The sequence below is a fragment of the Vigna radiata genome, unplaced genomic scaffold (assembly GCF_000741045.1).
Source record: "Vigna radiata var. radiata cultivar VC1973A unplaced genomic scaffold, Vradiata_ver6 scaffold_367, whole genome shotgun sequence".
Taxonomy (NCBI): Eukaryota; Viridiplantae; Streptophyta; class Magnoliopsida; order Fabales; family Fabaceae; genus Vigna; species Vigna radiata.
In genome coordinates, this window is record NW_014542351.1 from 104,319 (window position 1) to 129,628 (window position 25,310).

A 25,310-nucleotide genomic window follows, 5' to 3' on the forward strand; every position below is an offset into this window, starting at 1 on the left:
CTACTTCACTAATATTATGTCAGATAATAAAATACAATTAAACAAGTTGATTGATATATAATTAGAAAATTAAAATAATAAGAATAATCTGAAATTCCTATCGAAAGTAGGCTTATATTGTTAAGATATCATAAGTAAAATCGAGTATTTAAAAATTAAATCACGAGACTGAAAATTGTTTTAAGAATAACAGAACCATTAAATAAAGTACTATCAATTAAATGGGCTTAAATAATAATACTCATTATCCGAACATTTGAACAAAAATCAAATATAAATAAAACAAAGTAAATGTCTATTTTACTTGTATTTGAATCTATCAACACTATTAAACATTATTTTTTCGAGCCAATGTTCTTTTGTCCATTCATCATCATAGCATAGGCCAGATATGTTTAAAATCTAACATTATTCTGAAGAATTTAAAATTGTGCACTAAAAATGGATGGAACGATGACCAACATTAAACTGTGTTTACAAGAAGACAAAAATTGAAGTATATACTTAAAATCATTTGGAAAAAGGAATTAGGAATAGCTTTTTCTTGAATTGTGAACTGAATGCCCTAGGATTCATTCTCATGTACACAAAATAGTACACATTCACAATAGCTGTATGACTAAACACTTAAACAATTAGGATATTACACAAATGGCATTCCCCGCACCACAAACTAAAATGGGGAAAGTGGGGAAACTAGAAACATCGTGATGCACAAACAGGATGAATCGTGTTTTTCCTGAATCACCTGGTTCCAATAATTCTAAATATACGAACCATGATGCAAATGCAACTACACATCTTTGCATGCGATGGCAAAGGAAACCAGGAAAAAAACTCTAGGAACACATGGAAGCAATTTTAAGCAACACTTGTACCATTGTCATAGCTCTGAGAGAATGGCAGGAATGTAATGTGATAACTCTGCTGTCAGTGACTGGAAACCATTAACAAGCTGTGTATGGAAATCCTGATCTTCCTCGCCAATCAATCTGAAGTGTACGCGAATGGCACGTTTACAAACAGCCATGAACTCAAGAAGGGCTGCTATTAGTTGTTGCAGTTCCTGTGACCGCAACCTTGTTGCAGGCTCCCCAGACAAGAAGGCTGTGCAGACACTCAAGACGCCACTATTCACCTGTACAAATCCAAGTGTGCTGTCACATTAGAAAAACAAAGAATGATGCATGTATATTTAAATCTGGGTTTTAATTTCAACAACCAATATTAGGATTTCTAGAAATACAAACTATGTTTTTTTGTAACCACATCGATCAATGAATCAATGTTTTTTACTGAGTTAATGCTTGAATTGAGGTCAAAGGGGTTTTAACATAATAATAATTAAATAATATAAAAGCCATGTAATAACTTTATAACACTAAATTTTAAATAACCATCATTGTATAGATTTTAAACATTAGTAACATAAATGTACAAATAAAACACATAACATTTGGGTCTAAGTTTCAAAACAATACACAATAATGTCTATTAACAATAACAAGTTTACATCTAAAATGAAAGAGGAAATGACAGATACTTTGGTTGACTTTAATTTTTTTATATAAAAAAATGTATTCAAGCAATTTTCATCAATGCATTGTTAACAGCTTTTTTAGCTTTACCAAGGCCAGTTCAGTAGTTTATTTGGACCAAGCACCCAACCGAATCCCTGGTTTTCCAGTCAAGCCGGTCCAGTCCGAGTTTTAGAATCAAGAATACTTGTAACCATACTTTTTTCGAATATAAAGACAGCAGAAAACATACGATACCATATCCGACTACCAATACTAAAACGTACTTGTACTGCAACACTGCCTTGGAGAATTCTTTGTAGACTCTGAAGTCTTGGAAGTTGATCACCCTCGGAGCTTCGAGGCTCTTCAAGCTCATTTCTCAATGCAGCTGTTCGTGTTTCAATCATTCCGATTGCATTTTCTACTGGAGAGAATTCAAGGGACTCGGATTTGATTACCAATAGTCTATTTACTAACGCTGGAAAGGAACCCTCGGTCTGAAGAACAGTGCGTCTCTTCCATTGATCTTCCAATCCACCTTGAGTCTTGCCATTTTTGGTAAATGGGGTGTCAAACAAGAATCGGTCAAATACCCGGGCTCGAACACTTCCAGTAGAGAGTGAGAAAATTCTTTCCCTCCTACTTCCCAAATCTTCATCTTCCATGACTGGATCAACAGCAGTAATCTGAAGGTAACAGACACCAGGCTGTAACTCCTCTGCCTTCACTTGTCTAGAATCTGGAATAATATGCAAAGTGTGATTACCATCCATTCTAGACTCGTATATGTGACTAAGTTTTTCCATTATGTCACCTAGACGTACATCACGAGGCTCACGATAGACATACTCCTTTTTATCAAGTTTCCCAAACCTATCACCATAAAATCCAACCCTGTAGTATGTTGCATCTGTAAAAGGAATTGGACTAGATTCCTGTTCAAGAATTGATTCATAAATATTGGTAAGTAACGTGTGACATTTAGCCAGCTGTCCATAAGCCCTCCTACTTTTGTAAACTGGGATGACAAGTTCAAGAATGCTTGCACAGAAATGAAAAAGCTCAGCTTGTGAGAAGAGCTTATTAGCAAGCTGCAAGTATTTCACGGCAGAGTCAACGGTTAGTTTTGAAGCACCATATCCCTCAACTTCAGCGGCAGATGCTTCAGAGGTGATCTCATTGCTGACCATAGGACAAATCTTCCGTAAAGCAGCAACGTGGTCTTTGCTCCACACACCATCGTTTCTGGCAACAAGGGCCTACATTAAAATTTAAAAATGGAGTAAGAACAATAGTATTACCATATAAACCAGACGAACTTTTCTGCTCTACCCTCGCTCTCCACCCATGGCATAAATTAAAAATGATAATGGTCCCTAAATGGAAAGGGCAGCTATTACAGTAGTTAAAATATAAAAATATCATTAGTATTTGAAGAATCAAAAGAATGAGCACTACAATTTGGTTTCCTTAAATTTATATTTAACAATGCTAAAATAATTAATAATCTTAGGTTATTTAGCACTATCCCAAGGCTTTAACTTTGTCTGACAACCACCAAACAAACGGGTACTAAACATGAAGAAAATGAATACTATAAAACAGGAAAAATCATTACCTAAAAGGAGGCAACCTATCTATAACCAAAGTTGACATTCGTTCAAGGACACGAGCAAATTGCAATATAATGTCTTTAGATATGAAGAACAAGCATGATAATTCAAAGCATAATTGGTCTCGTCACATTTTACTCAAACCAAAACATCCAAGAATCAATAATTGAAAATCCTCAGTAAAATACACGAATAAGTTCTGAGTGCTAAATATGTCCATCACGTCCATTTATGTTTTATATAGGAAAAAGTTATACAATTCATGTATAAATAAATCAATTGCCTTTACCTGCATTACAACACCAGCAACAGCAACAGCACACTGAGCAGCTTCTGCCCAAGATTGCATTTCCTGATGTGCATCACATAGATGAAGCAACCACATTATGTGAAGATCAGGGACAGGGGCAAATGCCATGGCCAGTTTATAGAAGCTTTCAGCAGCAGCATATCTATCCATAGTCATCATGGGGGCCTGAAACAGACATTTTAAACCAATTATTTGCCAACTCGGTAATTCTAATACAGACTATAACACAAAGCACCTTCAAATATATTCTACCAATTAAATGGCAATTCTGAATAGTAGTTCTCGCTGCAATTAAAGCCTATAATGATGCATCAGTAATAAAACTTACCAATAGCGCATGCTCCAAGCTGCCATCAAGGGCCAAAAGAAGGCTATCAGAGAGATATTTCACCTCAGACCAGGACCATCTATTCTCTGTTATTTTTTCTGGAACAGCCACAAGAGCATTCTCAGATAATCCACACTCCTTCAACAGGTAGGAACTTTTAGTTTCATCCTTCATTTCATCTAAAGACCTCCTAAGTCGCCGTGCTTCGCCACTTTCCTCTAGGCTCCCATCAGATCTCATCTGAGTAACTTGCACATCAGACATTAGCTCAGACAATGTGATAATCAACATGACTCTCAATCTTGCTGTCTGCATAAAGTAATGAAATGAACTCTGCACAGATTGGAGAAACCAAAAATAAGGATTTCATTAATAGGATATGAAACCAAAGGATATAGCAATCTACAAAGTTTAAAGAGAAGAAAACATACCCTCACAAGTATCTGAAGGCCCACAACTGCCCTTTGCCTAATATTTTCGTTTCGGAAAACTGCAAGCCGGAGGAGATGGAAAGTGACTTGTTTTAAAAAACGATCATTTTCCCTTGCCATCAAAGTTGCCCCGTGTAAATCAAAAACACTGTTAAATACAGGAAAAAATGCTTTCCAAAATGTCAAAGGCTGATTTCTAGATAAAAAGCTCATGAACACGACTGTTATGCAATCAAGTTTTCCATAATCAGTTGCAATGCTGTGGGATTCAGCCATCATGGAAAATTTCTCAGTCACCTCCAAGACCTGAAGACTGACTGAGGCACTCAAATTTTCCTCCCAAAGTTCCTACAATATGTACACATCCATAACAAAAGAAAATGTAGAGTCAGTTACCAGAAGTAAACAGAAAAAAGAGAAGCACACAAACAAGTGGGTGGGAATTTTTTCAAATGAACAGAAAATACATCTAAGTTTAAGAGCCATTGCAGCTGATGATTAATTTGAAATGGTGCATAACAGCATGCAAAGCTTTGACCCATAAAATAAAGTAATAATGAGCTTATAGCATGACCAATAAACAAATTAAAATTTAAAAGCAGAACGAAAAGTAATAAGGAGCTTCAAGCATAAATTAAAATTTATCTACAGAAGAAAAATTGTACCAATTTCTGTCTCAAAAGTGGATGTAAAGATTCTCGAAGTGCTTGGGCAGAAGCTCCAATCCTAGAAGACTGTGCTTGAGCTAGAGCCTCTCTCAAAGAATATGGCTGGCTAGGGGAGCTTAACTGGGAATTAACTCTCTGCCATAAGTACCCATTATCTGGTGTTCCCTGAGGCTGCCAAAAAAATCTAATGAATGAGATGCACAAAATGCAAACACCTACATACATCCAGTACTTAAGCCAAATAAGAAAGCATATGCTATAGAAAGATATCAAACAGCAGAAAAACATATTAGAACTCTGTACTAGTACTGGCTAATGAGCTCTACAGAAATTGGCTCACCCTGACTTCCTGCCGTGAGGCCTCGGACAGATAGTTGTTGATTGCAGGAGAAAGTCTGTCAGAGTACTTAGGGGAAGCAGGTGCCTCACCTACCGGATTGCGAGAACTGGAGCCAAGTAACATGCCATCAGCAGGTTTTTTGTGCTGTAAAACAAGACAGTTGTCAGAACAACTATGACAATTGACAAAAATAAGATTAGAGGACAAATAAAGAAATGCTGTCCCAATTAGCACAAATACTCAGCAACATCAAAATTTCAAATTAATCAACAAAGAATCACATGATTGACAAGTGATAACTGACAACTTGCATCACAAAGTGTAACCTCAAATAGAAGCAAGCATTCCTCCATGAGCTTGAAAAACAATCTAGTCCGGGCAATGCTTTGCTGCCATGCCTTGACAAGGGATGCATCGTCAAGGTTTCGAACTATTTGCAAAATTACAATAGAAACTTCCCTCTTTTCAACAGCATTGAGGTTGTAGAAAACTGGCATTTCATCTAATATCTGAAAAGACCAGATTAATACATTAGAGAAATTGCACATCCAGAAACAGTTTAAAAATTGATAGCATAATTAAGTGAACAGAGAATCACATTCATTCACCACGTGATATTACAAAATATATTAACTAATCAAACAATTGTGCCCAACATCACAAGGTTCCCACTAGTCACAATTTTACTTCAAATCCACACATCTATAATTCAATTATACACTACTATCACATGAGACAAATATTGGTGAAGAATTAAGTTTCTTCTCTCAAAGAAACTGATTACTACACAGTACTTGTAGGAACAAAACTAAAAAGCAAGAAAGGTAAGTACTTAGTATATCAATCATATTATTAGAAATGGATTGAGCTCAAGAGGGGAAGATTTCCCAAGTATGACATGGGAATCCACACAAATGTTTCAACTAAAATAATAGTTGAGCAATAATTAATATAATTTTATATACCTGTCCGACAAGTGGAAAATATAGTTGAGCAATATACAACTTATCCTCAGGCTTCTGGTATCTCACATCAAACTCATGTTTGCACAAGAGCACTACCAAGATTCTTGCCGCCTACATATTGGATAGACAAGGTTGATAATAGCAAATAAATGTGTGATGAACCAGAAATTATAGCACTTTGGTAAGGCAGAAGATAATCAAGATTTTACCCTTTCTAAATAAACTCACCTTTGCTCGTAAAGACACATCTTCATGATCCCAAGTAACAAAGAGTTCTTGTATTAATACAGAAGAAAGGTAGTTCCTATACCAATAGAATTGAAATATAAAACTTCAGAGTTTTCCCTGAGCAACTTACACCAGTACATTAAAATATCACTAGTAAAAACAGATGTTATTCTATATGTTCCAAAGTTGTATTCATCACCTTTCGCTTCAGTAAAGTATCAAAATGTGACAGAAAGAAAACCAGGTCCAAACAGAGAGATCATCATAGGTATACTACAACTGATATAATCAATAAACAGTATTGACAGAAGTACATAATGCATAATAGTAGTTCAAAAAACTGATTTAAAATATCTGATCACATGCTTCATGATATTGTGAAGTTACTATCTTTGTCAAGGATGAAACATGATAAAGTACCTATCTGAAGGGTCCCTTCCAGGCATTTCCACAAAAAGATCTTGATCACATATTATTTGTAAAAAGGTAAGTTTGCATTCATGAAGAACTGATTGACAAACACCAGAAAACTTGTCAAGATATAATGATACCTGCCACACAATTGAGTTTGCATTAAATAGCAGAATTAAAGCAAGGAAAAAGGTTAGGAAAAGAACACCAAAATACAAGAGTCAACACTTCCCAACCAAAACAAGATTTAGCACGTACAAGCAACCATCACAATTACAAAATTAGACAACTGAAGTATAAACTTTATATAGTGTTTCAAGTATACCAAAGCATGGTTATCAAACTCTCGAGTTAACTCTTAAACTCTTACGAGTTTACGTTCCGAGACATGGCTTTCGAGTTAACTCGAAAGTAAACTCTTTTATGCATAAACTCGATAAAATTAATTGTGAAATCGGTAGGATCATGTAGAATTGCGAGTTTGGAGCGATTCTACGAGCTTGAAAAGGGAAAAAATTAAGAAAAGCAAGGTCGTTTGGTCTTTTTTTATTATATATTTAATCAAATGCATCAAAATTAATGACAATAATCCAAGTATTTATGTTTTACAATATTTATTTTTATGAACTATATATCTATAAATTTTATTTATTTAAAGTTATATAATTTTGTAGACTTATTTGAATTAAGATATTATTTATATAGTATTTTTCATCTGAAATAAACTCTTATAAGTTTACGAGTCGAGTTTACTCTACTCTTACGAATTTACGTAAACTTACGAGTTTGATAACCTTGTACCAAAGCCAATATACTAATATAATGAACATAATTAGAAACTGTTAGGTTCCAGGGTCCGGAACCTAACTATCTCACCAACAATCAATTGTCTTACTAACTGTCTTTTCATTATACACAGTATGTATAAGACCACAACAAAATAACAAAAGCCTTACCCCACCTAGGGGATATACATGTCCATAGACTCTTCAACTACCGGAACGCAATTTGTTTGTGTCAAAATCTGTGCCGGCTAAAGGACAATATAAACAACTCAAGAAACCCTTTGCAGAAATCTATCAAAAGTCATATTGGATTATGGCACAAGTATATCGACAAAACAAATTCAATATATAAGTAGATATATTGAATAATGAGAGGGGATAAAGAAATATTTTATTAATTACAATCATGTCAATTAGATTCTCAATTCCTTTATTTGTAACAATCACATTCTCTTAAAAAAGGAAATAAAATCTGGTGGAATGAATGTATATATTTCCTAAATACTGATAAGAATATTTCCATTCTAACAATCCCCTATTTACAAGAAATACTATTGTCGTTCAAAATAATGAAAGACAACCTAATAATAAGTCTAAAAATTCAAATAACAATAAAAATAAAACACCACCAAGTTGAAGACTTAAAATAATGACGCAACTACAGATAAATGTCCCAAATTTTTAATCCTTAGGTCTTCCTAACAAAAAAAGGGTGTAAGACAAAATAATCCTCATCTTCAAATAGGATCCTTTTGCCCTCCTACTTCAGAGAATAAGTACTGAAGGGTTTCAGTTTTTCAGAGAATGGGTACTGAGTAGAACAATGAAGAAAAAAAAAATATGGAAAGAAGAGACCAACAAAAGAATTAACGTTGAAAAGGAAAAAAAACAAAAATAAAAAAGACAGATTGGAGGTGATGCAATGGCAAATGTTAGATATATCATATTTAGTTTATATTTATCTTTTATTTTTTGTTAGTTTGTTATCATTTCTTATTTGTATTTTGGGCTTAACCTATATTTCTTCTATTATAAATAGAGAACCCTATGTGTGTATTTAACACAAGAGATTAATTCCATATATAATTTTTCACTATATTTAACATGGTATCTAGAACCCGGTTCTTTTGAGGAGGAAAAAGTTTTTGTTGCCGGCGTCGCCGTTGTCTTCCGCTCTCAATACCGTTGTTTCAGTTTTGACCAACGATCACCATGTCATCAATGACGCCTTCATTGGAGCTCCTACGCGCTCTCAGTGCCTTTTGAAGTTATGAATTTGCTCTCTTTCCCATAGTGCATGGTGGCATGTCGAGGTCGCATTCATCGTGTGTGGTTGCACGTTCCATCTCTTCTCAGGCAGTTATTTAGAGCATGGAGATTGCTCTTTTTCCTTCTTCAGGTGTCTTGATTGGAGGATTTTTTTCTTTTTATAGTTTCCCTCAGGTTCATTCATGGCTTCTTCCATTGTTGTCTCTTCTGACCTCTCTTTTGTCACCATTGTGTTTGACCCGTCCATATATGCTTTTCTTCCCATGGAAAAGATGGTTTTGTTAGTTTATTTATAGCCGTGGTGGCTCTCCAACAATTGCCTCTTCATCTACTGGTGGCATTCCTCAAGGGCGATTTGCAAGAAGAGATTTACATGGAGCAACCTCCCAAATTTGTTGCTCAGGGGGAGTCTTTTAGGTTGGTATTTCGTCTTCTATGTCGTCTTGCAAATCATTAGTAATTTAGTGTCACTCAAGTGCAGAAGCAGATATTTTCACTCAGTCTTGATGATTATTTTAGTACCAAGCTTAGTACATATGTGTACTAGCTTGAGGACATATGTGTACCAGCTTGAGGGAGAGTGTTAGGTATATTATATTTAGTTTATATTTATCTTTTATCTTTAGTTAGTTTGTTATTATTTCTTATTTGTATTTTGGGCTTAGTCCATATTTCTTCTATTATAAATAGAAAATCCTATGCATGTATTTAACACAAGGGATTAATTCCATATATAACTTTTCACTATATTTAACAGCAACAATAGCAATTCATCTTAACGATGGCCTTGCAATAGGTCGGTGGTGGTAGCTGTGGCGCAAGTTGCAGCCAACAGTGTTACCGGTTGCTGAAGGTGGCAGAACAGGTCTGCCACTAAATTAATTTAAGGCTAGGTTCCTTCATTTGGGACATGGTTTGGGTCAGGTTAATGAATCAACCCATTTTTTGTTTTTTTAATTTATTGGGCTTGGGTTGGGTTATAAAGGACCCATAACTACTTTTTAAAAAGGAAAGTTTTACATGACCAACAAAAAGTTTTTCTAGGCCTATGACACACCTCATAAGAAAGTAATATTTCTAATCTTGTAATTGATTCTTCTTAAATTATTTTATATTTTAAAATAAAAATTATAGGATTGGTGTTTATATGGAATGTTTGTCTATCGCTACCCTTTCAAAAAAATTGGGTTCTTTGGGTCTGGGTCAGGAGGTTGCACTAACTTGAAACTTCTTCCTCTCCAAAGGGATTACAAATTCCATAATATTCTCCAGACTTTCTTCGTATTCTATTTCCTCCATCTGCATTCTTGAGGCCAAATGCGACCCCAGTGGCACCATGTTGTGGTGGCAAGCTACAACTCCACCATGGCAACAACTTACCCAAGTTTTTATAACACTGATTATTATATATATATATATATATATATATATATATATATATATAGGTCAGAACAAGTACAATACAAGGAAAATGCTACAGCTATGACTCTTGACGCTAAAACCAGATACATCCAAAAAGGAAAGATTTTTAAATGCTAAACAACAAATAATAAACAATTATTAAACAATCCCCCTCAAGTTAGAAAATATAAATTTTATGTACCAAGCTTGGAACATATAACCTGAATTTTAGGCCCTCTTAAACACTTGGTTAGAATGTCTGCAAGCTGATCATTATAGTTGATCAAGTAATTTAGCTTAAGTTCAGGATCAACAGTGTATGGCAACACAGACTGAAAAAGGACTGTCTTATGATAGTTAGAAATAGAAAGTCTTATTTTATAGTTGATATGCATAAGATATTCTTAAAAGTAAAGAAAAAATAAAATCCAAATACATATAAACGTGGGGAGCAAACTCATAAATACATACCAGCTCAAAAACCTGTCGTGGCTCAATGATGGATAGAAGATCATAACAAAAGAAAGCCAAACTACTATTCAAGCGTTTTGCCAAGCTTAAACCCTTCTTACAGCGCTCATGCACTTCAGTGAGAAGGCAATCATACAACTGCATTATACATCTGAATACACCATCCTTCAACTGCATTGGTGGGATATCTTCACCTTTTCAAAATAAAGGGGAAAAAATGAAGATCAACATTCAATCCAGAAGTTAAGCCAATTAAGAAATAGTGTAATTGTAAATTTTGGTTATTAATTTGACTTGCAAACACAACAAAAGAAAATAAAAACAAACCCTTTCCAGTGAATCTAATACACACAACCAGCAATGGGAACAACCAAACTATATAATACTAAACCCTTGAGATGAATACTTGTATTGATTAATTTGACTTGTAAACACAACAAAAGAAAATAAAAACAAACCCTTTCCAATGAATCTAATACACACAACCAGCAATGGGAACAACCAAACTATATAACACTAACCTAACCATTGAGATGCATACTGGCATTAATAAATAAGCATGTTCACTTCTCTACTGTAAAGTCCATTTTGTTGCAAAAAGGCAATATACAAGTGTTTGACAAAAGGCCTGACATATGGTGAGACAGATACATGTAGATCTCAGTTTTCAAAAGTTGCCTAACTTCAAGAAAGTGCCAAGAAAACCAGATATGGACATATAGAGTGAAAGAGAAGTGTAATAAAATAATAAACGTGATTCCAAAATCTGTGCATGAAAAAAATAACAGATGCGATAATAAAAAGAGTTGTTCGGATGAAGGCCCACATCCATGTTTCAAAAGTATATATTACATTAATGGTCATGTACATGAATGAGGAACACAAAAGATTGAACTAAAATAATTTTTGAAAATATAATCTTCCTAAAAGAAACTTTTAATTAAAATATAATCCAATATCTGATTTCTATTGAACTGTAAACAGTCAAGCTGTTACTCAACTGTTTGTTGGACGAAGTTAGTTTGGTTAGTTACGATACACAGTCAAATATAACTAGCTGAATATACTAAATTTACATCATAACTTGGCTTCTCAGAAATACAATTTACACTTCCATCTCTTAATTTTCTCTCTGAATTATCTTTTATTAATAAAAAATTGCTGAATGGTTTAGCATTTGGTAGATTTACAGCAATGTAGTTTGATCCCACCACAACTACATGTATGGTATAACACCCTAACTTATTTAATGCATTTTCTAAATAGGTCGGACCTATTTTACCTACCTTTTAAATTTTCAAACAGCCCAGACAAAGAAAAAGCCATACAGCTTTTGGAGCCAGGATTGAAAGATCTAGTCCTTAAACCCAAGTTTGTTTCCCCGGCTCCCCCTATACCAATATTCCTCATAGTGGTATAACAAATAGGAAGGAATTAGGTAGAATTGAAAAGGACTAAATTTTTTTAAGAAACCTTGCATTGATCAAACAAGCTTTAAAAGGTACCTATTGGAAGGCTGTGATAGAACAGGCGAGTCTTCTCCAATGCCATTGATTTAACAATTAACTCCAGAAAAAACCAAGCCATAGCCAAAACATCATCATACACAGGTCCAACACGATAACCTTTGGCCTGCAATATAAACCCATTTTATACACTACCATGAAGGGTGAACAGAAACATATATTTGAGAAATCATGCTATTCATAAGTAGCGGATTTTGTTAGGATCATCTATCGGTAGCAAGAAATTCATCCAAATACTAAAACTTAAACAAACAAGAAAGTAAAAATTAGGGAGCACATCTTAAATAGAAAGTATAATGCATGCAATGTTAGTCTCATTGTTGAACAGGAAAACTAAGGACGACGGTTAACTCGGCATTTCTGATATTTTATTGTGTATGTCACTGTAAGCACCCAAGTCCAGGTACCCTCCCTCAAAGCTAGCTGCGTCAAGAGAGGAGACTTGATCGAATCAGATGACTGAAACAGTGTATTCAACCTACATTGTTGGACTTTTATTGATGTACGTATAGGATACAAAGAAGAGACGAGGCACTTGCCTAAAACCCTAAAGTTGGGTACGCAAAAGAAAAATAATCATCGTGCCTAAATAAACTCAAGTACATTCAAAGAAATCATCAATAAAAGTTACTAAATAATTGACACCTGCTGAAATAAAAGAAAAAAACTCACAATCTAAAGCTTGAATGCATTTGAAACTAGGAATCATCATATTCCATTTTGACAAACTTGGGTGATGCAGAAACTTGGTCAACTCCTTAAGATGTCATTTTAGATCCATTAGCAACAGTAACAAGATGAGGAACTTTTGGGTAAGAGACAGAGGAAAATGAAAAAATGTTACTAGAGATATGGTCTAAGACACTTGAATCAAGAATCTATACCCTCCACAGATTGAGAAATGCATGCAGTTGACACGCTTGGAATTGAAAAGGATTGAACTTGATATATTGATTTCTCAAACTTGTATCTCAATACTCTTAGTCAAAAATTTTAGATTTTTTATTTTTTAAATTTAGACACATGAGCAGCTTTGTCCGGAAAACATTGTAAGGGATAAAAGTTTTATTGGGTATGACCCATTCCCTTGCAATATGAGCATTCCCAATTTTACCACCACGTCCTCCTCATATGGTTTGATCTCCACCTCTTCCACAAGGGACTGCCATTACGGACATTTCAATAACTTCAAGTGAGACCAAACCAAAGACATATGGTGAATATCGTGACCAAAATTACTTAACAACTCCAATTATGTAAATTGTACAACAAAACAATACCACCTATTTCAACAACCAGCATGGGGTATAGGAATAACCGAATGATAATGAACATGCCAGTACCTTACTTCGTGCCAAGCTTCCCCAAACAGTGGATAGTCCGGGATATACAGGTGGTTGCCGACCACCAAAATCATCAAAAGCACAGTCAACATAGTTGACTAGAAAATGATTTCTTTCGGCATCATCAACCGACTCCTGCTGCACCCTACATTAAACTCACAAATTAAAAACCACAGATACAAAATCTAAGTAAATTTCCCACAACATTAAAAGGATATAAACAATTGTCAAATCAAAGATTTAATGCCTATGAATTCATGTGCCTTTTACCCTTCTTATTTTCCATTTTGCATATCTGGTTAGAGTTAGACAGATTGCATGCCTATTTACTAATTGCATGAGACACAAATACCATGAACTACAAGTAATAACAATGGTAACAAATATTTTCTGGTTGCCCGAAGTTCTCCCACTCCAGTTCCCGGCCTTCGAAGTGATTTTGATCAAGAAACTATATTTGAAGTTCTTAATACCTCTATAAGCAAAGGTGTGCACAAATTAAGGATCTCAAACAAAAACAGTTTACTCTAGGCAAAGTCAATAAGAAAATAAAGTACTATGGTATAGCAATGCTGTTGGAAAGCCACTGTAATTGTGGTCTCTCCTAGCAAGCCTTAATTGTTGTCTTTTTGGAACAGTCCTGATCGCAAGAAGAACATTTTTAGTCTCCTATCGATTAGAAATATGACTTAAACAGAGCTTAAGCAAAAAATTCTACGCACAAATCAAAGAACAAGAGCTCCTAAACCAGATGAAAGATTTCTATATGAAAACACCAAGAGCTGTTGTTAAAAGTGAAAACAGGAAACTTTTCTTCAACCCAACCAGCCCCTTAATTTCTTTTCAAACATCAAATTAAATTCATTTGACTTGGATCAAATATAGCTAAAAGGCATACCTGGTTACAATATTAACCATGGCCCGAAATGCAGCAACCTGAAAACAATAGTGGAAAGGAAAATATCATAAAGAAGCAAACCACTTGAGCAATGAAAGGAGAGAGAAAATTGATCAATAAAATATAAAGGGATACTATAACAGTAAATGCAACTCCAGGGAACTTTTATCAAAAAAAAAAAAAGTAACCAAAAAACAAGAACTAACTCATTTTCAAACCTGGAGTGTTTCTCCGCCATTGCCAATAAGATGGAGTAGCATGTTAAGAATTGGGTGAAGAAACTGAAGTAAAGCAGTGGAATCAACATTCTTCAAACTATTAATAGCCTGCATCCAGAATAAGTGAATACTAATCATTCTAAAAAGAGAAACCCATGAAATATGTATACAATGTAAAAGAAATCACACAGCAATGAGTACATCATCAGACAGTCAACAATCTGAGTTTACAAATAGCTCAAAATCTAGAACTTTTCTAAAATTGTTTAAATTTACAATATATTATTAAGGCTTGGCCGTTGACTTGATAATAGAACCTAATGACCAGAAAAGGTTGCTAAACCCATTCTAACAAGAAAAGGATGATTTTCTGCATGAAGACGAGGAATGAATGCTGACCAAGCTTCAAGCCCTTCGGCATGAAAATGCAAATTAGATATAATAAGGTACCATTTGGAAAATTTGTAAATAGTACATAACATACCACAAGTTCTATCCTATGCTTGGTTCACTTTTATAAAATGTACGTAAACTTTATTCCTTTAGAAAAGGTGGAACCAAATATAATAAAACATAAAAATTATTGACAAAATAAAACAACTGCAGTGATTTTGTCCAATTTTTACCTCCTCTATCAGGACATGTGATACTAAAGAGGGTTAAGTTTCCTTCGGTGTCAATTGAAAGGTTAGAAACGTTGAACTGTTTATCTTTTCATTGTTGTAGGAAGAAATGTTTATCTTTTCATTGTCACATTGAAATACTTATAATTCATTAAAAGGCTCCTGCTGGAACAGTTTGAAGACGTTATATGTAAAGAACACCTGAGAGAGGATCAATTGAGAATTGATATACCATCAAGAGCTATTATTTTTTTCCGGTTTCTCTTTCCTATAATTATTATCCTATAAAGAAAACTTAGGATAAATCTATAAATTTATCCATTAATCCCAGTTAAGTTACATTAGAACATCAGTTAGAATCTAAATCAATCCAAAAAACCGACTTATAATATGAGGATTAACCCTCACTTGCATCTATATTAGTCATTTTATTAGTTAATATGGGATCTTTAACACTGGTTTCAACAATGAGGATTTGAAATCTTGAGTATGAAGTTTGTAAGACTAGACATGTACAAATGTATAATGGCCAAATAGTGGTTGGTCAAATAGGCCTAACAACACTTGCTATTATTTTCAGACTTTATCTCTATTCAATGTGAGATTTGGGTTGTTCCCAATGCATCCCCCCTCAGACCCATCACTATTGAACTTGGTGCATTTATAATATGCAAGGTGGCTCTTTTAATATTTATAGGATGGGCTCTAATACCATCTTAAAAATTTAAGATGAGAGTTGCCCTTAACTTGTATACTCTATTTTAGTCATATCATTAGTCAATGTAGGATCTCCAATAAGCTGCAAAAAACCAATAATGTTTTTACCAACATGACTGGAAAACAGTGAGAAGCAAAGAGAGCTAATTTATGGTTTCCATCAACCATTTTTCCGTTTCTCCACTACTGAAAACAAATTATTAATAAAAAGAAAAAGCAATGAGACATCATTATCAAGCACATAGCGAGTACGCATAAGTCAAAAGGATCCAAATGTCCCCTCCAGTTCAAGAATGAACAAACACAACAAACAAGAACACCAAAATCACAAAAAAAAAAAAGCTAGACAAGAATGATACCTCCAGAAGTTCAGAACCCCATGGTGGACTTGTTCGAAGAGTGTGCCGATCATATTCAAGAAAGAAATCTCTAATACGTTCATTGATAGGGTATAACGAAGAACATAATCGTAAACGCAATCTGAACACACTTTTCCCATCTTCCAAATAATCCAATCTCTCCTATCATAAATAAGAACTCAATATAAAATGAGTTGATTCAAAATTCAAACATAATAATAGAAACCAATCCAGAGCCACATAAAATCAAGAGCAGTACAATACAATTCAAAGACCAGTAACCATCATTACAATTTTAAAAGAAATAGACAACCATACTATAAGTTTACTAATGCATGAAGCACCATTCTAACAAGTTTTGTTCATTGTCTTTGAATATTTAATATCCTCCAAAATTATGAAAACTTAAAATGTCTGGTACTGGGGGAGTGCAAAGCCTTGTAAACACAACACTGGAATTCCATACTTCCAATAAGGGAGTTTAGGATTCAACTCCTAAACAGTGCCATTGGGTCCTAACACTTATGTCAGGATTGCTTAACTTTAGGTAAAAAAATTAACTTGATATATTTGTTCAACTTCTTGTTTTCACCACTGATGCAAGATATACATAAATGAATGGATTAGCTACGAGTTCATTGAACTCTCTTACACTTTGTTCACTTGAATGGATTTGGAAAGAGACTGATTGAATGGATTTGAGAGGATTTGAAAGTAAATTTTTTTATTGTTTATTTGAGTGGATTTGGACATAAGTGAGAGTGGATTTGGAAGTAAATTTTTTTATTTTGTCACATCAATCAAATCCTACACTAATTCTCACAAACTTTAGTTCCAAATCCACTCTCACTTACCTCCAAATTCACTCAAATAAACAATAAAAAATTTACTTTCAAATCTATTCAATCACACTCTCAAATCCATTCTAGTGAACAAAGCTTTAGGCATTTTTCATACTTTCCAGTCTCAAGTAGATAGAACTTATAAGGGAGGTTTTGAACAATTACATGAGGAACTCTTCACCCTTTCATACAACTCTTAAACAAAGCAAACCTTCCTATCCTTCGTCCAAACATACAATTGGTTCACAGAGAGAAAAGGAATAACAAGTAATGCATGAAAGTTAATAATTAACATATATGTGTACAGTAATAAACACACACCCGTCCTGAATCCTGTAGATAGTGAGGAACCAATTCTCTCATAATTGGAAGATTTATTTCAGACCGCAGCCTGTACAGAACAACAAAATCATAAGCTGCCATATACCAAGTTAGGAGTATAAGTGCATGTCTGGTGACAATTTTATGGGAATACGTCTCCTTTTAAAAAAAAAGAAAAAAAAAAGAAAAAAAAAAAAACTAGTAAACTGAGGGAAAAGAAAAGAACATTTTGGCTGCAAAGTGCAGAACCTAATATGCACCAAGCCTTCAAGACAAAACTAGTTCTCAGAATATAAAAGAAAAATAGGAAATGGAGAAAACATAAATGAAGAGTCACATTGGCAAAAAACATTGAGTATCATCTAGACTGAAACCATACCAACGAGAGACATTATCATAAACAATGTAGCAAATTAAGACGTGCAATGCCATAAGACTTTTTTATGTTTTTTTCAGTAAATAATCCCGTAAGCTTTGTATTTTGGTAAGCATACGTACAACATATATTTCACTGCCTCACACTCAAATTGGTGCTTATAAGCAACTAATTGTTTATGCACATATGCTATTGGCTGAGCTTTTCATATGACCCGTTTGAATTAGTAGTTAATCTGCTTATGAATAATATCAGAAAAGATAAATAATAACATGCCATAAGAATACGAAAAGAAGTAAATCTTTCTAACTCATCAGATGTAAAATTTTAGATCCAGCCTTGCCACGAACACTACGATAATTGTTGTAAATAATTAGGACAAAAATATCTTTAGAAACTTCCTATTTATTTCAGCATATTTTATTCCTTATTTTAGAGATGTTGATTGTTACAAAGAGAGGAGCTGAGAATACAATCGATGTGATAGTTATCAATAAAACTTTATTGTTCCCCTACATAGTTCAACTGTAACTAAAATAGTAATTGAGAATGCTATGGTAACCAACCAGTACATTTTAGTTTCACTAAGCAACAGCAACCAGCCAAGAACTACCATTAGTTAATATTAACACTTAAGCTTAATCATAGGAAAAAAGAGCAAATTAAGGAAACATACTGGGCATGGGAAGATAAAGGAAGTGCTGCATATCCAATTACTACCTGTAAATAGGTATAATTATGAATCATCAATATTCAGCCCCAAACACCAGTGGTAAAATGAAAGGAATGAAAAAACAATAAATTGAGTTGAATGCGTGAATGAATTTACTGGCTTCGGAGACTCTAATTTCGTTTGCAGATCAACATGAAATAAAGTAAATAGAAGGTGGTGCGTTGGTGTCCACATAGCAGGGAGGGAAAGTTTAATTTCATCATGGTAGCAAGCAACCCTAGCTCCAACAGCAATTTGGGTGTGACTCCACTTCTGAAGAGATGCATCCACACCTGGATCTCTAGGATATATTGCCTGAGCAGATTGAGTTACACACAAAAGAATAAGATGAAAGTGTATAAAGAGCGACGGATTTTTTAAGATAAAAAAATAAGGAAATAAAATAGAGGACACTACCTCCAATGGCTGCCTACGGATATCACCATCATCCTCCCTGAGTTCAACCCGTATAAACAAATTCCTTTTCCTACCCAAACTTAGTGTCAACGGATACACATATAGGCAGTGAAAAAGTTGCAAAAAAGGCTCGTTTCTTGTTGTAGTGCGGAAGTCAAATGCATGGAACTATATTTTAATCAATATAAAGCACATTAGCAGAGGCCTGGCATATATAAATAGAATTACACAAAACCACAGTATCATCACCACCATAGCAAAATTAAGCACTGCTGACATCATTGTCTTAACCAAATACCACATAGACTAGTAAGATTAGAAGATCCCTAGTGAAGTGAACAAGATGAGCAGAAACAACCAAGAAAGAAAGACCAAGTTTTGAAAATTAAGCCGTCCTTTAATTGTTTCAAGAATATACATAAATTTCGTCTTCCGCTATGACTAAGACATAAATCATTCAACAATGAAACCCGTATGACCAGATAAGTCCAATTTAGGACAATTCTGCATGTACACCCACATCATTAATGCATTTGGTGTAACAATGCACGAGTTATCTTTTAATAGCTAGAAACTTTATTCTCTAATTTTACTCAACAATGATACATGGTACAGTACACTATAAAGCTGTCTTCGTGATAATACACTAAAATATCCCTACTTACCGCTATCTTCCTTGCAAAGACCAAGTCAAGAAAATATCAACCAGAACTCAGTTAAAAATTCACTTCTAGGACAAAATCTATTATTAATTCGTTAAAAAAAGTAAATTCTACTCTACAAAAACTAATCCAGTCTACTAACTAAAGTCTGTCAGCTCAATAAAAAGACATAAGACTTACATCTTCAGCATTAAAATCTGAATTTCCATGATGAGTAGCTCCATTTCCGGAAGCTGGAGATACTACCCTGGGGATGCTACCCTGAGGATCATCACAGCCATTACTAGTATACTTTCCAGATAGTGAATCTGCAACACGATCCCCTGGGTCAACAGAATCATTGGTTATACTTCCACTTTCTGACACATTCTCCAAATCAGCATGGGAAATCTGGTGTTTCTCAATTTCCAGCCTCAAAACACCTTTGACCGGTTTGTGCACCTTACGTTTAGGATCCTAAACATTTTTCATGAAATACCAGCCACAACAGACAGATCAGAGTCGAGCTCTACTTTTTTAATCATAGCAATCATAGAAGTCTGTCTTCTCAAGAAAAGAAAAAATGCTCAGTTACCAAAAGTTGAGACTTAATAATATAAGAAGAGGCACAGCAGTACCATATGGACCAAAACCCAAAAAATTAGACCAATTAAAACAATTAAACTATATGAAAGAGAGAGAGGCATTGAACTTAAACTGTGTCTCTCAAATAGCACGAATGTTTCATTTATATTGAGAAAAAGTAATCAACACAATAACTAGAGATTTGATATCTCTACATGAATAAATAAAAATGCTCCTAATAATACATATATAATCTAGATATTCTTGATTATATAGGATCTGCTCCTTTCTTGTATTATTATAACAAACAAATTTGATTTACGTATATTGAATAAAACAAACAATTGATCATAGAGGACGATGCAATCACAAATTAACATTCTAATCTCGTGGAGGAGTAGATAGACAAAACCCAAATAAGAGGAACAAATAAATAATTATTTAAAGCATACTAATGAAGTGTAATCAGTGCATATGAACAAACCGATGAAACAATAAGTAATGAAAACCTATGAGAAGAAAATTCAATAAATAAAAAATATTTTAATGCTTGCTGAATAATTGTAATATCACGCCTCATGATTGTCGAGTCATTGGAAATGGATCTTGACTAGCAGTTAAAAGGAGGTTATATGGCTCTCCAGATCCATCAGTACTATTCATAATCACAAGTTATGCATTTACGGCTGCTGGAAACTGTTTCCATACTTATTTATAGCATAATTAACATCTGGGTATAGTGGCTGGCTTATCATTATCCTAGGGTTATATTTTTTAGCTTTACAATTAATGTACTTCAATCTGAATAATAATAATAATAATAATAATAATAATAATAATAATAATAAATAATAGAGCTGCAGGGGCCTACTAACACAAGCAATTCACCAAATCTCTATTTTCATCAGCAAATTAAGCGAGAAATTTTGTTCCTCAAGAACAAAATTAAAGACAGGAAACCTGAAATGCACACCTGAAGTGATTCCTCCGTATAGCATTCTTTTACTTTATTTAAGGTTGAAACCTCAACTACCACAGAATTTCCATTAGAGTAACTCAGCTTTCCATCTAATGACATTTTTGCACTAGTCTCAAAAACACCTTCATGAGAACTTGAACCAGATACACTTGGAGCAAGAGGGCTGCTCGGGGAAGCAGGCCCTACTGAAGCTGCACCAATACTGCTATCAAATAATGATACAATGGTCCATGCGAAGGACTCTTTGTAAGGCATGATTTTAGACCACACCTGCAGTTTTTGCTTCTCTCTCTCAGTCAAGTGCACCTGTCCAAGTGAAGTGAATGTTAAAAGCCCATCCAATGCATCATTTCACATACAAAAAAAGTCACCCGCAAATTATACACCTAAATAAGCAAGAAACACATTAAGCCAGAAAAAAATTCATGAACCAAATTGATTTCTAGAGAGAAATATAGAGTTCAAGCCAGAAAATGCAGTTTAGGCCTGAGCTCCCAATTCAACCAATAATTTAAATTTTGTTACCAGCATCCCATGAACACCTGTCCAAAAAAACTAAATAAAAAAAAATAATGTCTTTCCTCCATTTTTTGAATTGTCCGAGACCAAAAGCACATTAATATTCTCAGTTGAAAGCCTAGTTCAAGTGCCTAGCTTCCCATTCTTTTTTAATGTATTTTCCTGCTGCAGCATATGGTTTCATTAAATCTTCAAGTCCCATATAAAGGAAATTACACTTCTACTCTCCCTTTTCTCTCTCTTCTCCTTACCCTTTTTCACAGTTTCCTATATAAAGAGCAGATCCCCAAGGAGGATGGTCAATATCTTAACCTTACTTGTGAAATCATACATTGTGGGTCCAAAGGATGCTCCTATATACTATACGTACACGCATAATAGTAGATGCACTGCCCAAAATTCTTAGCTAAAGCACAAAAAAAACAACAAAGGGGGAAAATGGCAATACGTACTGGATCTTTACGTGAATAAACAGAAGCAGTAACCCCGCCATCTTCAGTAGCATGCTTCTCTAACTGGATTAACAAACAAACTGAAGCAGATGGTGCATCTAAGTAAAAGACTGCACGAGGTTCATATGTAATTTTGGCCTGGCAATTGTAAAAAACAAGGGGATGGGGGTAAATCATGTCACTTCAAAATATCCATTGATTTCATATATTAAAAATTCACAAAAATTCTTTCAACTTGCATAACTTACATCCTGCATTTCTGTTGGTAAGACGTGAAAGTAAAAGTCTTCCGACAACTTTTCTCTTCTCTCCCTATTGTATAAGCAAATTGTACCATAAAAGGGCTCTACAAATCAAGAGAACAGAAAGAGAGCACCGTGTCAAACACTTGAACCCACTTTCAGCATAAACACTAAAATTAAATGGCATAGCATTGGCAGCTGCACAAAGAGATGAAGCAATTTGTCTACCACGTTATCCACCCAATATTAACAACATAACACTCACCAACCAATCCTGCTTGAAATTGTAAAGACTGAACTTTTACAGATATCTTCATTCCACTGAGATGCCGAACAGAAAAGGAATGACAAGGAAAAATTTAGTTGGGCCAAAACAACAGCAAAAGAATATGAAAATATACTCTGCTCGGAAACAACATCTAATGAATGCCATACTGCGATATAGGAGTTTCCGGTATCCTTTGTCCAAATATCAATGCCCTCTCATTTTCCCAATCAAATGCTGGTTCATAAGCAGGAAGGGGAGATTGACCAATATGCTGCACATCCAAGTAAATGAATAAAACCAAAATCTATATCAATACTGTTTCAACAAGCTTGAATTGTAAACTAGAACAGAATCTCCAACAGAATAAAAACAAGGAACTAAACCATCAACAACCTTTGGAACATCTGCATGAAGCAAGTCACCATCCGCACCTTCCGGAAACTGCCTTCCCGATGTACTTGGTGCATCATCTTCACTAATATCATCACCCTTCGTTCGCCTTGCCCCAGCAAGCCGCATTTCTGCATACACCAATAACTTTTTTTAAAAAAACACTTCCTACAATCATTAATCACCCATGTGCTATCCAGTGTGTTATGATGCAGAATGAGAAAGTTGGTATGATGAAGAAGCAGAGGCAAAAAGAAAGAGAAGCACCCCTCTTTAACACCCAAAACCCCTTTTTCATATGCCATTGTCATATGCCATCACTAGTATTAGCCAGTTCACATTAAAACCCCTTATTCATAAACAAAATTTTGTTGGTCCAAACGGAACTAGACTTGAATCTCTTAATCAAGGTATCGCTTATTTTAGCTTTGTAGAAAAAACATGGTTGGGAGTAGAGAAGACCTCACAAAAGGTGATTAGGTTTCTCAGCAAAGACTGGTCATCAACAGATGGTGAATACTCTGCACACCCAATGTCAAGGTGACTAAAAATACCCATTTCATAATTTAGAAAAATGAAAGCATAAAATTGAAAAATGCAGAAGCTAGTATGACAGGAAAGAAAAATAAAAAGATCAGCAGCAAAAAAAGAATGAGATTCTCTATAAGCTAAAATTAGTTTATGCAGAAGTTATGATAAAAATTTGAAGAAGCTATACGAAAAGTGATTCAACAAATTAACTTAAGCATAAGCTAATTCTAGCTTATGGAGAAGCTAGTTTCAGTTTTTCTTCCTATTTTTCTTTTCTAAAAGTTCTTAGGAAGAAGGGGACTCAAAATGCATAAACTAAAAACACTAACTGCAAATAAACACAACCCTAAACCCACCACCCGCATGATCTCGAGAGTGTTAAGACACAGAATACAGAAGCTAGTGTGTTAAACAAGAAGCAAAAATAAAAAACAAATTAAAAGTCCAAGAGAAAAAAATACCGATATCAGTTTCACATACTATTATTAGATTTATCCCAGTAACTAACTACGTTCTCATATAAACCACGTTTCACGATTTTAACAAAGGTAAAAACAACAAATAGCAGAATGCAAAAGGTCGTGCTACGATAAACTTATACGCAAGTACTCTTTGAAGAAAATAAATTAAACTAGGTTTTTCTTTAAGCTAAAATTATACCATGCATAAAATTAAAAACTAGTTTGTAGAATTTTTCTCATGTTAATTTCTCCAGAAACTTATTTTTTTAACTTATGTTAGAGAAACTTGTTTGATCTTTCCTTACGGAGAATATTATCAAAACAAATAGTAAACTGATACAACGAATGAAGAAGGAACAGAAGCCAAAAGTAGCAAAAGAAAAATAACACCAGTCTCCGTCCATGTCACATGCTATAACTAGCCCTATCCCATTAATTAACCACAATCACATTTAAAGCCCATTCACTATTTCCAAAAATAGAAAAACAAAAATCGCATAATGCAGAAGCTAATAAGAATATAAAAGGCAGTAAATAATCATACATAATGAAAATAATTTGAAAAGAGAAAGAGAAATAGAGGGAGAAACAAATACCGGTCTCAATGTCAGTGTCAGGGCCTTCATATATCTGGTTATGAAACGACGGCGTTCCAACGGAGTCATAGTGTCCGTACTTGTTCTCATCCTTGACCCAATCCGTGGTATAACAATGGACTAGTTCGTTGAGGTGCGGCCACTGCTCCAGATTCTCCTCAAACTGCACAACAACCAAACCACGTGTCACTTCGAAAAACCGCAACGTTTCGACCAGGAATTGCTTCAACGGTTACCTACCGTGTTGCGCCACCTTGTGGTGGCCGGCGTGGCGTCGCGGCGTTGCCGGAGGTGGAGCATCGTAGATCTAGGGTTTTCCGTACGAGAAACGCGGCGAGACGGCGTCGCTTCGGGATCAGAGGTTAGAAATACAGCGCGCAATGTGGAGCATTAGCTGGATCTGGAAGAAGGCAAAGAAGCATTGCGAGAAGGATGAAAGAGAGAGAGAGAACCAAAAGAAAAAGGTTGTTGAAGTCCAGAGAGGAAAAAGAAGAAGAAGAAGGAGAGAGAGAGAGTGAGTGAAATGAAGTCAAAAGAAGTCCAAAGAGAGAAAA

At 34.7% G+C, this 25,310-nt stretch overlaps 1 protein-coding gene across 3 annotated transcripts; it reads right to left on the bottom strand.

The window, feature by feature from the left end:
• Positions 1 to 527: 527 nt before the first annotated feature.
• On the bottom strand, positions 528 to 25,310 carry LOC106779543 (guanine nucleotide exchange factor SPIKE 1). Of its 3 annotated transcripts, none has more exons than XM_014667662.2 (30): positions 24,997 to 25,309; positions 24,757 to 24,919; positions 23,172 to 23,299; positions 22,946 to 23,049; positions 22,776 to 22,831; positions 22,517 to 22,614; positions 22,269 to 22,406; positions 21,292 to 21,603; positions 19,935 to 20,210; positions 19,093 to 19,260; positions 18,793 to 18,990; positions 18,640 to 18,683; positions 17,588 to 17,657; positions 16,425 to 16,586; positions 14,726 to 14,833; positions 14,508 to 14,545; positions 13,610 to 13,754; positions 12,246 to 12,372; positions 10,741 to 10,934; positions 6,824 to 6,954; positions 6,404 to 6,479; positions 6,176 to 6,286; positions 5,537 to 5,719; positions 5,211 to 5,354; positions 4,868 to 5,035; positions 4,203 to 4,550; positions 3,772 to 4,104; positions 3,423 to 3,608; positions 1,805 to 2,779; positions 528 to 1,138 (listed from the first exon to the last, which is right to left on the bottom strand). In XM_014667662.2, the coding sequence occupies exons 1-30, from the start codon at positions 25,054 to 25,056 to the stop codon at positions 884 to 886; spliced, it is 5,499 nt and encodes a 1,832-aa protein (XP_014523148.1). In that variant the 5' UTR covers positions 25,057 to 25,309; the 3' UTR covers positions 528 to 883. The 3 variants fall into 3 exon arrangements, with proteins under 3 accessions (XP_014523148.1, XP_014523147.1, XP_022632330.1); XM_014667661.2 differs by having other exon boundaries at positions 4,868 to 5,041; XM_022776609.1 differs by lacking the exon at positions 528 to 1,138 and having other exon boundaries at positions 2,110 to 2,259; positions 2,345 to 2,779; positions 4,868 to 5,041; positions 24,997 to 25,310.